This window comes from Lichenostomus cassidix, chromosome 1 (genome assembly GCF_008360975.1).
Source record: "Lichenostomus cassidix isolate B80296 chromosome 1, HeHo_3.0, whole genome shotgun sequence".
Lineage (NCBI taxonomy): Eukaryota > Metazoa > Chordata > Aves > Passeriformes > Meliphagidae > Lichenostomus > Lichenostomus cassidix.
In genome coordinates, this window is record NC_139479.1 from 16,103,024 (window position 1) to 16,117,802 (window position 14,779).

At 37.5% G+C, this 14,779-nt stretch overlaps 1 protein-coding gene and 1 long non-coding RNA gene across 2 annotated transcripts in view; one reads left to right on the forward strand and one right to left on the reverse strand.

Annotated features, from left to right (window-relative positions):
• Positions 1-14,779, reverse strand: part of LOC146444257 (uncharacterized) — a 271,742-nt gene that overhangs the window by 230,582 nt on the left and 26,381 nt on the right. The gene's annotated exons all lie outside the window — the stretch shown is intronic.
• Positions 1-14,779, forward strand: part of CTPS2 (CTP synthase 2) — a 63,231-nt gene that overhangs the window by 34,941 nt on the left and 13,511 nt on the right. The window contains exons 14-16 of the mRNA XM_085051374.1: positions 9,631-9,727; positions 11,680-11,735; positions 13,380-13,476. Coding sequence (XP_084907500.1) covers positions 9,631-9,727; positions 11,680-11,735; positions 13,380-13,476 — 250 coding nt within the window. The remainder of the gene's footprint in view (positions 1-9,630; positions 9,728-11,679; positions 11,736-13,379; positions 13,477-14,779) is intronic.

A 14,779-nucleotide genomic window follows, 5' to 3' on the forward strand; every position in this document is an offset into this window, starting at 1 on the left:
GCCTTGTTAGAAGCTCACCTGGGAATGCATGGTTTCTGTATCCTTAGCTGCCTTGTTTCTTAAGTGTAGGGACAATATTAGGTATCACAGAAGTCCTCTGCCCCCTCCCCCTCCATGAAATTAATGTGATGGATGAAAATATATGAAAATAATATGAAGTAGAAGAAAAGTATTAAAAAAGTTCCCCAAAAGGAAGACCTTTTTATTAATGAGGTTTTCTGTTTTCTTAATTCTGTATTTGTTTGCCTCCCATTCATCATTGTGGGTGGTAATACACTGTTTCATACTGGGGAGTTAGGCACTGAACAACAGAACTGCTTTTGCAGTGGATTTGATAGTGATTCACTGTAGATCTGTGCTTTTAAACTAAAACATTTTCTCATGCTCTCTAACTCTTCATTCCACTGTTGGAGACTTATCAGAGGTGTAGGTGAAGGACAAAAGATGAGTTTTGTATGGGCACTGTTGAAAAACTGATCACTGCCTTTGTGAGGTTGGCTGTGCTAGGTGCCTGTTGTGTGCCACTGTGGTGACACAGCCTGGAACTTTGGCTATGTGGCAATGTCTTCTCGTTGCTTAGTAAACATTTGTAGCATTTGAGTAGATCACTGCCTTATCTGTTAAATTAATCTGTACCTGGCCACCCACACTTTTCACAGAGGGTGTCTGGAATTCTGCTGGGTGTGTTCAGCTGATGTCAGGCTAATTAAATGCCTGCTTGATCTACACTAGTATAAAGTCGATTCTATAGATGTTACTTTCTTAGAAACAATATTGGTAAAATTGTTCCTTTAGGCTTTCACCATCTTGTTACTAAATAAGAAATTATCTGAAGATCCATTTCTCCTCCTCTGTCACCTTTTTGCTAGTGGTTCACCATTTGCATGCACACATCCTCACTGCTTCTCTCTTCTTACTTCCTCACATGTAGCTCTTCCTATCGGTTTATATTTTAAAAACATGTACCATGTTCATCCCTAAAAATGAGTATTTGCAATTCTGGTTTTATGAACTGTTAGCAAGCAAGAACTGCACAGGTATGTCTGCACATGTTGACTTTGGACCTTGTTACATGAATCCAAGCATCCCAGTGGTGCTCACTGGTGCCCTTCTGGGGCAGGAAGCGATTAGCGTTTGATGTAGGTGGCATGGGTGCAACTGGTCAAGCCACTTGTCCTTTTAAATGCTGTCTGAACTTGACCCCCTGATTACACCTTATAATCACAGTTAAGGAAAGCAAATTCTAAAGAATTCTTGGCATTTGATGTTGAAGGGAATAGAGTTAATGTGCTAGGATAGAAGATCACAAGGAGTGCAGAATTAAATTATGATCTGAACAGTGATGTTTATCAGGTTTTTGGAGGAAGTAGGACAGACAGAGTGAGACGGAAATCCTGCTTAGAAGGAAGACATCGTGATTTCTGCTTGAAAGTAAAAAAAACCCCAAAATTAGATTGTAGGTCATAAGTGTTTTACTGGAATTAAGATTCTTTCAGACAAGATGGTCTTTGGCCCGCTGAACCTTTTCTGAGTGGAAGCAGGAAACTATTGAATGTAATGTTGAGCATGTGTCTCAAAGCATCCCTGAAATGGCTGGCAGAGGTAATCAAAGTAATTAATCTCTGCTGTGACATTAATATATATCATTCCTTTTGGTTTTCTGAAGCTGATAAGATGTTTACTGTTGTTGGATAGACAGTAATGAAAATGCCAAAGTACTTACTTGCAAGATAATCTAACTGTTCAAAGTTGTGTCATTGTAATTATCTCCCTATGCTGTCTTTTTTTTTTTTTCTAATATAATTTACAATTGGAAACTATAGTATTTAGAAAATCCTAGAATTACAGGTCAGCACTTTGATTACCATTATATGATAACTAGCTCTTGCTTTAGTTCTTCCAGTTTTCCAGCTGGAATGAGAAACATCATGATGTATATGTGGGAGAGAGGATAAGGATTTACAGAAGTAATCTGCTATTGAATTCATGGGGGAGAGAAAATCCCATTGTTTGTTGCTGGATAGCTTTCCAGAACAAAAGATGACAATACTACACACCTAACAAGATACCCAGCATTCAAATTCTCTGTAATGTAGGAAAAGTTACAGACATGAAAGACCAGATAGATCGAAGTACATTTATTGTTCTGGGCATGAGTGGAATACAAGAATAGTAATTAAAATTAGAGTAATGGTGCCAGAGTGGTTTCTGGCTAGAAATCCCTGTTATAATATGTCTGTTCTGCACTTAATCCATAAGATTAACATTACTTGAATTTCTCAAATTAGTAAATTAAGTGGGAGGACCACTAAGTAATGTAGTGGTCAGCTTCAGTTCTAGAGGGCCTTTCATTTTGTATGCTTTGTTATGGTGAGTAAGCAGTAGAGGTGAGGGAGCTGGCATGACATTTGAACAGGAATTAAACCAAACCAGAAGCTTTCAAAGAGGAAGAGAGAAGGAGGCCAATACAAAAATGCATGTAATATATTTCAATATTTCAAATATTTCAAATATTTCAATATTGACATGGTAGACAAGAATCAATTTAAAAGGTAAAAGTGATCTTGCATGCCTTCCAACACCACTTACTTTAGCTTGCACGGTGTTCTTCCTGATTATGATCCTCTGTGGGATGCTGTTTCAGAATGCAAAAATGTAAACAAAGAAAAGAATGGGGTGGAAGGTAGGAAGAAGCATGACTATACTGTAAATTAATATGAGAGCTAGTCCAGCCTTCATTATCTACATTGCTTCATTATCTACATCTATTTTCATTTCTGCAAAGTTACAGCTTAAATGTAAAAGAACCGTTGAAAAAAAATAGGCTTGTGCATCAGAACAAATTGCTTCAATTAAAGGTTACAGTGGTTGGCATTAGCTGGCTGCTTTGTGTGGTTTTGCAGAGTGGACTCAGCTGAGCTGCTTGTTAAAGGAATCAGATTGGCTCAAGATTTTGGCACTGGGTATAGATCAAGATCTACTTTCACAACTGTCTGCAGTTGTCTAGTGGGATTTTTTTTTCCAAAGACATACAGCCTGCAAAATACCTTTTTAAACCTACAGTTTAATATGCTTGCTCAGCAGTGTCTTTAATGCATTTCAAGATATTTTTAACTACTTTGCTTTTCCTTGGGATCTTGAATTGTATTACGGTGTTTTGTTCTTAGAAGTGTTAAACATTAGCATTTTTTCTGTGTAAGTGTATTGTTTATCTTTCTATTCAGCTGATTTTCATAGAATATTCATGTCTCAGAGATGCCAGTTTAGTCCAGCTAGTAGAAAACTCTTTTTAATGTAGAAATGTCAGGTTTTAAATTCTGGTGTCCATTTCAAAAGGTGATCAATCAGCAATTAAAGTGGTGCTCAGCTGCTGATCTTTAGGCATAATAGGAAGCATGATATCCTAACTAAAAGGAGTGGTACTGGGCTGCTTCCTATATATCTGTAGCAGAGAAATCCTTATGGAGCTAGAATCCTTTCTGTCTCTGTTTCATTCATTTACTCCAAGTTCTAAGCAAGGCGTTTTCTGGTGTCAGTATCAACCAGTGTGATTGTATATTTTTGTCCTTCAGTTTAAAATCTCAATGCAATGGTACATTAATCAGATGAAACTAAATGTAGTTGGTGAAATTTTCTTAGCTGCTAGAATTTGTTAATCTTCAGTCAAGCGTGTGTTGTCAGATAACAAAAATTATTCAGGCTGAATCAAAAAGAAAATAAAAGTAATTTCTCTTAAAACAGAAGCAAATCCACAAAAAATATAGGTGTGTTTAGGTTTTGTTCTTAAAACTGACATGGATTTCACACTCTAGATAGGATTTGCACTTATTTCTTTCTTCTGTTAGTAGAGCTCTTACTTGAAAACTTCCAGTCTCTTTCAACTTTTCAGCTAGGTACCTTACCTTTTCTTTTTCTATTCAAATAGCTATACTTTCAATAGGGTGTTTTTTCCATACCCAGTAAATAAAATAAATAGTCCACAGGTGTCTTTCAGCTGATCCAGGACCTTTTCCAGTGGTTCCTTCTCAGCTCTACATTTATCTGGGAAGTTTTACATTATTACAAAAGTACTTTCAAATAAAAATTAAACTAGAACAATCTGTAATTTTCTACTTGCTGCCCACTCACTTCCTTTCTAAAAGAAATGCATCAGTTTCTGCGTCCCTGATTATCAATACTGAATCATCACTGAGCAGATTTGGAAGGTGGACAGAATGTCAAAATGGGTGGTGACACCGTTCTGTGAGAAGGATCAGTGGTTGGAATTCAGGAGTCTTTCTTACTCGCAAGTCTGATGGTGGTCTGATTACTCTAGGGAAATAGGATGAAAAGCAGTTGCTAGTTCTCCTCATCTTCCCTGTGAGGATATTGGTTTTCCTGGCAGATGAATGGTATTTCTTCACTAAGTCATGGCATTGGGCATTGCCTGTAAGATAGTATTGGTAATTCTCCTCAGTGAAGGTCTGGAGTAGTGACCACTTGAAATAAGCAGTTTTCTCACATTCCTTGAAGTAAGCAATTTTCCTTCTGTCTTGCTTGCTGAAGGCAGAGATAACTGATAATGAGGTGGTTCTGACTGGCACAGTTCTGTTAATGAATGAGAAACAAGTGGAATGGATGCTTGCTCATGCATGGTAACTTGGGGAAGAGCAAGTATAGAACACTGGATGGTTTTGAGGGTAAAATGTGCTTTGTTTCTGCCGTGGACAATCTCATTTTTCCTTGGCTACTTTGTGTAGTTTAGGAAATGGGGCTTGTCCATGGCCGAGTCTTCCATGGCAGTTGCCTTCAGGATGTAATAAATCCTTGAGTCAGAGACCATCCAAGCATACTGCTGTTCACAGTCTTAGCCTGTAAGTGTTTGATTGTTCCTGTCTCACCATTGTGGCTGGGGTGTTTGATGAAGAGATCACCAGGTTCTGTCTCACTTTTTGGATTCTTCCCTCTGCTTTAGGATGCTCAGAGAAACAGACTTGCTTCATGCCTTCCTCTTTCTGATATACCTGATTTTACCTACTAGCAATTGCAGTTGAAGAAGTCTCCTTCAAAGACAGTGACAGAGTTCTGATTTTTGAAAGATGTACATGATAGGATGAAGGATTTCTCCTAGCTACATATTTGCTGATGTTTCTGAAATTAAATTAGTGAATATTTAGTCAATAATTATAATGTGAGATGGACCAGTCCAAAGTCTGAGAACACTCTTCCACGTTCTTTTTAGTTATTCAAGTCTTTGGCAAATCTACCCTTTGTGGCATGGTGTGACTGGCTCTCCAGCATATTTGTATAGCCAGCACTATCCAAGCCTGTGCTTTTCATTAATGCTAACAGTCTGAAACTTTCTGCTTCATTAAGTCTTTAAGCTGACTCTGGGACATGTGTTTGGAATAACTAGAGTGAGTTCTCAAAACGCTGTTAAGCAATATCTGTATGGGCTTTGCATATCAACATCTCCATTAACTTCCTCAGTTCGCTGCACTCTGCTTACAAGTGAGTAAGCACTGTTTGAAAAGAAGCCACACCCTTTATGAATTCTTATGGAGAAAATGTTACAAAACATTCTACAACAGAATTTCTGCTTATTCAGGCAGAATCCTTAGAGAGCTTTTAGACTTGAATAAATAAATGCTCCATGGCACTTAATTCTAAGATAAGAAGCAGCAAATCTGTGGAGAAGAGGATCACCTGAACTGGAAAAGAGTTGACAGTAGTATTCTACTGGATTTTAAGAGTTTTAAGAAATTTAAACTGATAGTTGTTAGAATGTTTGGATACTGTGCTGTAGTTTAGAGAAGAGAGTAGAGAACAGGATTTTTCAAGCTGGTTACTCATATCAGTATGTAACTGCATAATCAGCTATTGATGATTTCTGCTTTGATCTGGTACTGATGGTGGTCATCTTTTTAAAAACGAACATTACTTCAGCCAGGGTAATGGACCACTAAGTAGTCTGAAACTTGCAAGGGTCTTTGCTGGCAGCTATTTCAGTCCTAGGGTGCTGAGTGCTTTAGATGGGTGGGCAGTGATGGGGTTTGCTTGGAACTCTGGGGGAAAAGGGAGCAAGGGATTCAGACAGATATAATCTTTACACCTTCTTTCAGTAACTGAAAATGTAACCCTCTTTTTTAATGAGTGAAAGTCAGTCATCTTGCTTTCCTTACCAAGTTGGAAGCTCTCAGTGCCAATGGTAGTGTTGCAGCAGTCAACTTTTTCTTTAAAATGTTTGTACTAAGTTTGTTAATAAAATAGAATAGATATTAGTGTAAACATCCCATTTGCAGGTGTCTGGGTTTGTTTACTGATAAACTTGTGCTTGATTGATCAGATCAAATCTAGGAAGTACTGACTAATCCTGCAGAGAAATTATGGAAGAATCAATAAAAGAATGAGTTCCTTAAGTTTGGGTTGAGTTCTTGTCACTTTGTGCTGCTGGATTTTAGCTGTGTTCAGCAGGGATTAGTAGTCATCAGTACCTGTCACTGTATTTCTGCTCCTGTCAACTTTTCCTCTGCACATCTCTTGAGTGCTGAGTGTTTAGAGCCTCTTTTTAGTGTTCAGTTAATCTCCAAGGTCGTGGCATCTCCTGATGCTTTGATCAGCACTTACATGTGTAGTAATTTATTTCAGCATTGATAAATCTTTTGCTCACCAGTCAAGGGCAGAGTAAAAAGAAAAAAAAAAACCCAAGCCCCACACTTGTAAAAACATGCTTCTAAAGCTGCTTAGCAATCAGTTCAAATCAAGTAATGCTCATCTCCCTCCCCAACTACTCAAAAACCAAGCCCACAAACAAAACCCAACCAGACACCCTGCACTCCCCCAGCCCCCCTTCCCCTGCCTAGGTAACCAGAGTCGATATATTTCTCAAAATGATGTTGCAGGACATGAGGCAAAAAAAGATAAAACGTAATGGTCCTGGGGTGATTATAAAAATGATAGGTGTGGGGCTTTCAGGGCCTTGGCTGCTCTATGTTGAGTGTCAGGGCTTGAAAGGTTTTCTCATTAGTTTTTATATGTTTTGTAACAACAATGAAACAATCCAAGCAGTAGATAACTGAAAGAAGTTTTCTGTTCATGGGTAGTTGAAGTCACTATTCATCAGGAACATGATTTAATACTGATCAGACTGCTTCATGTCTAGAATGTGCTCTGTGCTGTCTTACAGTGATTCATTCTTAATTTCACGTTCGCTGTCTGGTGTAATACATGTTCTCTATAAAATCCCTGTAGTGTTGGCAGTTTTCAGAGATTTGGGTTATAAAGACATAATTGATGCTTTATCTATTCTTACATCCCTCCTATTGATACTTTTTTGTTGCTTGTGGTGCCTGTTCTGGGCTGTTCTCTGCCCTTCGCAGAGGTAATGCATAGGCAGAGCTGATTTATTCTGTGCCAGGAAGCATAAGCTCTTTGAAGAATCTATTCAGTTGTACAGTTGTTCAAAATGACCACTATTTGAAAGCTCATCTTTTTCTGATCAAGTAAATTCTGTATAATATGGCAAAATATTTCATTAATATGAGTTTCTTTTCTGATTCCCATTACTGGTTTTGGGCTGTAGGGCAGCAGTGCCACTTTAGTTGCAAAAGCTTCTTGCACAGACTTTGTTGCAGAGAAACTCAAGTAATATATAAACATTGAGGGCTGTGCTGTTGTAGTTTCTGGAGTTCATCTGAGCCACAGAGCCAAAGTAGTTCCAAGGTACTGCTTCCTAAGTAGCTCTTTTCATCACCTGAGTAGAAAAGTTAAGATGTCAAACCTGGTCCATTTCTTACTATAAATCTAACAGTATTGGGAAAGATGGAGAGCTGAAAACACACACACACATTTGATGTGAAACTCACCTGAATCTTTCCTGTGATACCACTTCCCTAGTAAAATTTTTGTAGGGCTGGTAGCCCTCTGGGTCTGACCCAGAGGGTGACAGAAGCCCTCAGCAGAGCAGATACTCTGGTTCTGATACCCTCTTTTTTTTGAGGCCATTACTTCAGGAAAGAAGTGAAATTAAATGAAAGGAAATAAAATTAATTCAGTAGATTTCATACTTTTAAAATAATAAGGGTTCAATTAAGTTTTTTGGGTTTTTTTTTAATTTGTTGAAGTGGGGTTAGCTCAATGTCTTGCACAGTCCTCACCTTTGTGATTTGAGACGTAATTGAAGGATTTGTAATATCCCATTGGTTTGATGACAACTCCTGTTCATGACGTTTTATAATGAGTATATAGCTTATAAATAACATTTTGAAGGTATAAGGTTATACAGAGATAATTGCACAGCTGAAATGTGTTGGCAAAGGCCAAAGGCTAAGCACTTTCCACCATCCATCCTAAATTAAATAACTTCACTTTATGAAGTGTATCATCAGAAATTGTTTTCATTACTCCCAGAGGGCAAATTAAAGTTAATAAAAATCCATTCTAGATTACCCATATATGTGAATATTTGTATTTTTAGAAGTTTTCTTTGTCAATTACATTCCTCACTGACTGTGTATATGTAAATACAAGTATGTAGATCAACGCTGCAGCTCATGTTTCTACAATTTTGAACTGTTTTACCTCTCTTAGACGGATTTCCTCTAAACTGGATTGTGAGACCCTGTGGGAATTTTCAAACTGAGCAAAGCTAAGCTCATTCCTTCCACTAAGCTGTGGTTTGTCATGTGCCTTGAACTCCACCATCCTGAGTTTCACTTGACACACATAGCAGCCATTTGACTCATCTGTTTCAATCCTCCGTCCCAGTATTTTGTATATCCTTGTCTTTAAATTTTATGTTAAATAGTATATTCTGCATACAAGGCAACCCAGGATTTTGTGAACTCTTCAGCAATCTGAAAAACCCTTTAGTAGAGGTGAATAGAGGGGAATGGTTTTCCATTTCCTGTGATAAATTAGTAACATCTATAATCTAAAATAGCACACACATACTGGGGTCACCCCTTCTCATACTCTGCTTTTACAACATTACAGTCTCACTACAAGTGTTGTCTTTTCTCTTTGCTCTGCTGTTGCATTCCCCTCTTCCTACTTCCCAAGAGAGAGGTTGTCTTCTCACTTGATAACACAGCTGTTTCTGCTGCTTAGCATAGGAAAGAGCAATATAAGAAATGGCTGAGTGTACAGGAATATTTACCCAGGATAATCTTTCAGCCTCTAAAACCATGAGGTTCAGGGACCTTGTTTTTCCAGAGATGGTGTCTTTATCACTTGATGTATATTCTTGGTCTATGAATTTGAATTTTTAAAACTCTGTGTACTCTGTTAGCACAAAGAATAGCTTTGGGCAGAGTTATCCTATTGGTAACATTTTTGGTATAATTTTTAAAAGAAAGGCTTGTTTTTCCCTCACAAAAATTAAGATAAGAAATTAGGAAATTGCTTTTGTTAATCTTAACATAAATTGAAAAAGTTTGTCACCAATTAGTTAACATTGTGAGTCCATTTCAGTGCCAATATTGAAGAACAAAACATTAGAAAAACCAAAGAGAAATAGTAATTGGGAATGGCTAGAGGTAAAATATATAAAGTTCCATTTATACATCTCTTGTACTTGCTAGGCAATTGTTTGTTTTAGTGTTTTTTCTTATTTGTTGAATGAAACAGTGTCTAAACAACTTTTCTCTACAGGTTATTGACATGCCAGAACACAATCCTGGAGATATGGGAGGAACAATGAGACTGGGGAAGAGGAGGACTGTTTTCAAAACTGAAAATTCTGTTTTAAGTAAGTTACTTTTCTGCTCTTATGACTTTGCCTTTTGGATATGAGCTTTGGAACATGGAAAATCAAAAATGCTATAACCTTAAGCAAACAGCTGGGTGACAGCTTCCCTGAGCTCATTCACTCTAATCCTGTTATTTACATTTACTGAGGATTGGAATATAAAAAAGAAATCAGAGACATCTGTAATTCCCAGTGAAACTGTCAGTTAGGGTCCAATGCTTCTTTAAAAACAATGAATAAAATGTCAAGAAAACTGAAATTCATTTCATGGTAGTTTAATTCATTATGTTCTTGGGAAGGTCAGAGTGCTTTCTTCCTATTTTCTTTATGAGCTGATAGGATTTATGAACCAGGGCTTCTTATCCTACCCCTGAAGCTTTTTGGTAGAACTAACCCAAACTCCTGCCCATTATGCTGTTGCCAGATCTCAGTGTTGCTTGTAATTTTCCCTGGATTTTCCAGTGCACCTCAGCCTTCAGTGTCAGCTAGCCTTGCTGTCTTAGTCCTTGCCTTGTCTTGACAATGTTTGCCAGTAGCCAGGAAAGGAAAATGATTTGCTGTAACTAGATGCTTCAGATAACAAAATAAATCCAACCAGAATATAGAACAAATTATTTAATTTGATCTATGTGTATTTTAAAATTGAAGTAATCCTTTCTTCTATTAATCAGCCCATTATACAGTAGTAATATAGATTATGCTGCAAATGTGTAAAAAGTAGTTTCTTGTCCATAGATTAAATATGTGCATATTTCTTTTATTGCCCTGCCCCTGATACTGATCTGAGCTATTACCCTATTTAGCTATATTGACCTTAAGGAATGTATCCTTCTGAGTCTTTAAAAATGACATCTACTTCAGCAGGAGATCAAAGTGTAATACATATGCACATTTAAAGAAAAATCTGCATTTCCAGAGATGCCCACAGCAGTGATCTAACTAAGCTGGGTTATACTTTGCCTACGTGTGACATAGAAACACATATCCCAATGTACAAGTTGTTCTGTGCCCTAAACACTTCTTGGAAAAGATAATAATGATAAACATATGTTGTAACTCTTGGCCTATATTACAATTTGTTTAGATCTGTTTAGATATTTTGTTAGAAAAAAATCATAAAAAGCTCTGGTAGTTTAATAATGAAATCTGATTTGTTTTTCTTCTGTTTGATAACTTGAATGGAAATAATAGTTTTGAAAAGGTGGTCCCTTAAAATTAAGACATATACCACTTTTTAAGAAATGGCAGTACTATTCTACAATTTTTGAAGATGTTCTTGGCAGTCTAGTTCTTGTACCAATCCCTTAGCAAGGTAATGGTCTTAGGGTATATAGACAGCAAAGTTTGAGCCATGATTATAAGTGAGAAATATGATTGAAATCTGGTTTACTGCATACCTCCAACTTGTTCCTTGTTGCTGTAAAATGCGGAGTGTTCAAGATTATGCACAGAGGACTGCAAAAGTCATTTGGGTAATGAGATCAGGAAAACAAGAGAAAAGCAATATTCTCTGTTTGTTCTTTGGAGGTATTATACCAGGTGCTGTGCATAATCTATTAAAATTGAACAGATGCTTCCTTCCCTGTATCTTTTGCATCAACTGTTGTAAAACCCTGAAGGGATTTTACATTGCTGGTTCACTCAGGCATTTTTTAATTTATTTTGGGCTTTACAGTTTAAGTTAGTTAAAGCATGTTTAGATTCTAGACTACCTAAGCTATTTTTGGCCAAGGAATGTTGAATATGAATCCCAAATAAACTCAAGTAACAGTAAATTAAAAGAAACTAGTCATGACTCAGGAAAACCAGGAAACTACAGTGAGACGAAAAATGTCTTGTTATGTTTAACATGTGCTAAATGTGACTTTTTTGAGGTTTAAATTACAAGAAATAATTGTAGCAACTATTAAAGCAACACATTGGCATTAATTTTTCTTTTGTTGTATATTCAGGGAAACTTTATGGTGATGAAATGTTTGTAGAGGAGCGACACAGGCATCGGTATGAGGTAAGCACTGCTAATGTACTTTGTGCTCAAAAGTAAAGCTTGACAGTCAGTTGTGTTTCTCTTGGTAGGTAGAAAAAAAAGCTAGTGGAGATTTCTTACCATAACCATGAACCAAAGTTTAGTAGTGGTTAGATAGTATTATTTAGATTAAATAAAACCTCTCTAAGTTTTTTGGTCCAGCTCCCTGTTTGGAGCTGAGCCAACTGTAAAATTAGATCACTCAGGATTTTGTTCCATCTAATTTTGAATCTCTTTGAAGAGAGAATCCACAACATCTGACAATTTGTTCCGATGTTTAACCACTTTGTTGTGAACCTTTTCCCTTGTGTCTAATAGGAGACTTCCTTGAGCAGTTTTCTTGGTTTCAGTCATGTGCTATACATTTCTGAGCAGAGTGTGTCTCTTCACGCTGTCTCATTAGATAGTTGAAGTCAGCCATGAGATCCACGCTTGCTTTCCCTTTCCCAGGCTGAACAAATCCAGCTCTTCCAGTCTCTCCTCCTGTGTTGTATGTGGTCCAGCCCCTAACCCTTTTGGCTAGACCTCCCATGGATTCAATCTCTTTCTTGTGCTGAGGGGCTTGACACCACCCACAGTATTGCAGAGGTGTTCTTGCAAGCGTTCAGTAGAGGGGAATAATGTTGTATACTGTTTTTGTGGTAGAGAAGATGCAGTATCTAGAAAAATGGTCATGGAAAACAATGTCAGAGATTATTACCTGGCTTAGTTTCCTGTGAAATATTTGAAAAGTAAAAGATTGTAATCCTTAAATCCACTGGCCAGTTTAGCTTATTTAAAGGCATAGATTATGTTTGGGTAGTGCACATTCTTTTGTGGTCTTACTGTAGGCAAACTTCAGGCATCTGCAACTCAGAGGCTAGTTCAGATCACTCACTTCCTACCATCCAGCTCTATGTCCCTTGTATGAGTCCACTCCTCTGTGTGCAAACATCTGAGAGAAGGTGCCTGAATACTTGCAAAATACTGTCATTCAAGGAGACAGGCAAGAGGTGGACCCCTGGAGTTATCTCTGGGGTAGTTCAAAAGGGATCTGACTTCATCAGTGTCTCCAAAGAGGCCTGAACTATAGGATATGTGCATGCTATAAATATTCAGACAGTATTAACCTTCCTTAAATGGGAGGAGTGTGATGGTGGTAAATGTTCTCAACATTTGGCTATTAACCACATGGTTAGGACATCATCAAGGCAATGAGACGGCTCACTGCAGAGCTGCTCAGTTTGACGGAAAAGCTGAACCACAGCTTTTGTCATAACCACTGAAATGCAGTGTTCAAAGGGGAGGTCAGTCTATACACCTACATCTAGCGAGCCATTTAAAAAAGGAGGAATGCAGGCTGCTTGGATTCAGGAGGACAGCAGCCAGAAGGGACCCTGGCTTTAATTTTTGAATGTTGCAAAGTAACTTATAAAATTACTGATTCATCTCTTTATTTAATAAACATACCAAATTTTACAAATTTATACCAGAGTTGTTAAAACAAGAAAGCAAAAGTTCCCAACCCTTACCTAATTCTTTTCATTCATTCCTGTATGCATGTAAAAAACATTACAATTAACTGCTACTGTTTGTTACATCCAAAAATAAACAGAACCACAATTATTATTGCTTTCAATGTTTCAGGTGAACCCAGAATTGACTCATTGCTTTGAAGAGAAAGGTTTGAAATTTGTTGGCCATGATACAGAAGGGAACAGGATGGAAATTATTGAACTGGAGAGTGAGTGTCTAACTTGTTTGTAATACTTGTTGCATCTGTTAAAACTGTATAAATAATATTTACGTTAAAACATAAATAGCTAAATGACATGTAGGCACAATATTTAGTTGTCATAACAGCCGAGATAATTTTGGGGGATACTGCTAACTCCACCTGTGTATTACAATGGGTGAAAATTCAGAGTACATTAGGAAAAGTCTTACACTTTGCAAAGACTGTGCATGTATTTGATTGTATGGGACAAATAAACTTCTTTTCCAAAAGGTCCTAATTCTAGCTCAAGGGGATTTGGCCATGTAGAATCATAGAGTGATTTGGAAGGTCATATAGTTCAACTTTTTGCTTCAGCACAGAGCTACCTTCAAATATAGGTCAGGTTCTAAAGAGTGGTATCAGTCAAGTTTTGAGTATTTCCAAGTATGCTGTTGCTTAAACTTCAAACCACTCACCACTGTTCTTTGAACCCAGAAGTCTGGCCATTTTTTTAACACTTTGTGGTCTACCCACAGTCCACAGCTTCCAGCTTAAAGGGTAGGAAACCATATGAAAAGCTTTGCTAAAGCTACTGCTCTCCCTGCATCCCAAGACAGATAGTCCTCAGGCTTGTTGTGCCAGTCTTGACCTTCATGTGTCTGAATGTTGTGTGGTTCCTTGGAGCCTTCTTTTTGTCTTGAAGAAGAGTGTGGTGACTGCCTTTTTCTAGTCATCAGGGACCTCTGGCCTTTTATAAAAAGCAGTTTCACAGTGGCTTTGCCCTGCTCCCTAAGCACCCTCAAATATTCTTGGTCAGGTCCCAATATGTGTTCATTTTGCTTGAGTATATGAAGTGTGCATACATGCAATATAGCAAAAGTATATGACGTTACTAGAGTATATTACCTGGAGAGTCTGTGAAATCTCCATCCTTGCAGTAGAGACCTTCAAAACTTGACTAGACAAAGCTCTCAGCAACTTGATTTAACTTTGAATTTGTCCCTGCTTTGAGCAGGAGACTGGGAATAGACACCTCCCATGGTGCCTTCCAATCACTTTGTCCCTTTCAGTTACCGTCTGGTTAGAATAATATAAATAAAAGTATGAAAGTCAAATAGAAAGCAAGCTCCTTTCTTTCACAGAAGTGATTCAGAAACATGAGTGTTTGATACTTTGGAAGTATTACTTTACCAAGTAAGACTTGATGTCTTTTCTGATAAGTTCTGAAATGAAAAGAAGTTACACTGCATATGTTTGTTGAATGGTACACAGAGTAGCTTTTCAAAACTATCTTTTTGATTTTTATTGGATGTTTGATTAACTCCTTAGT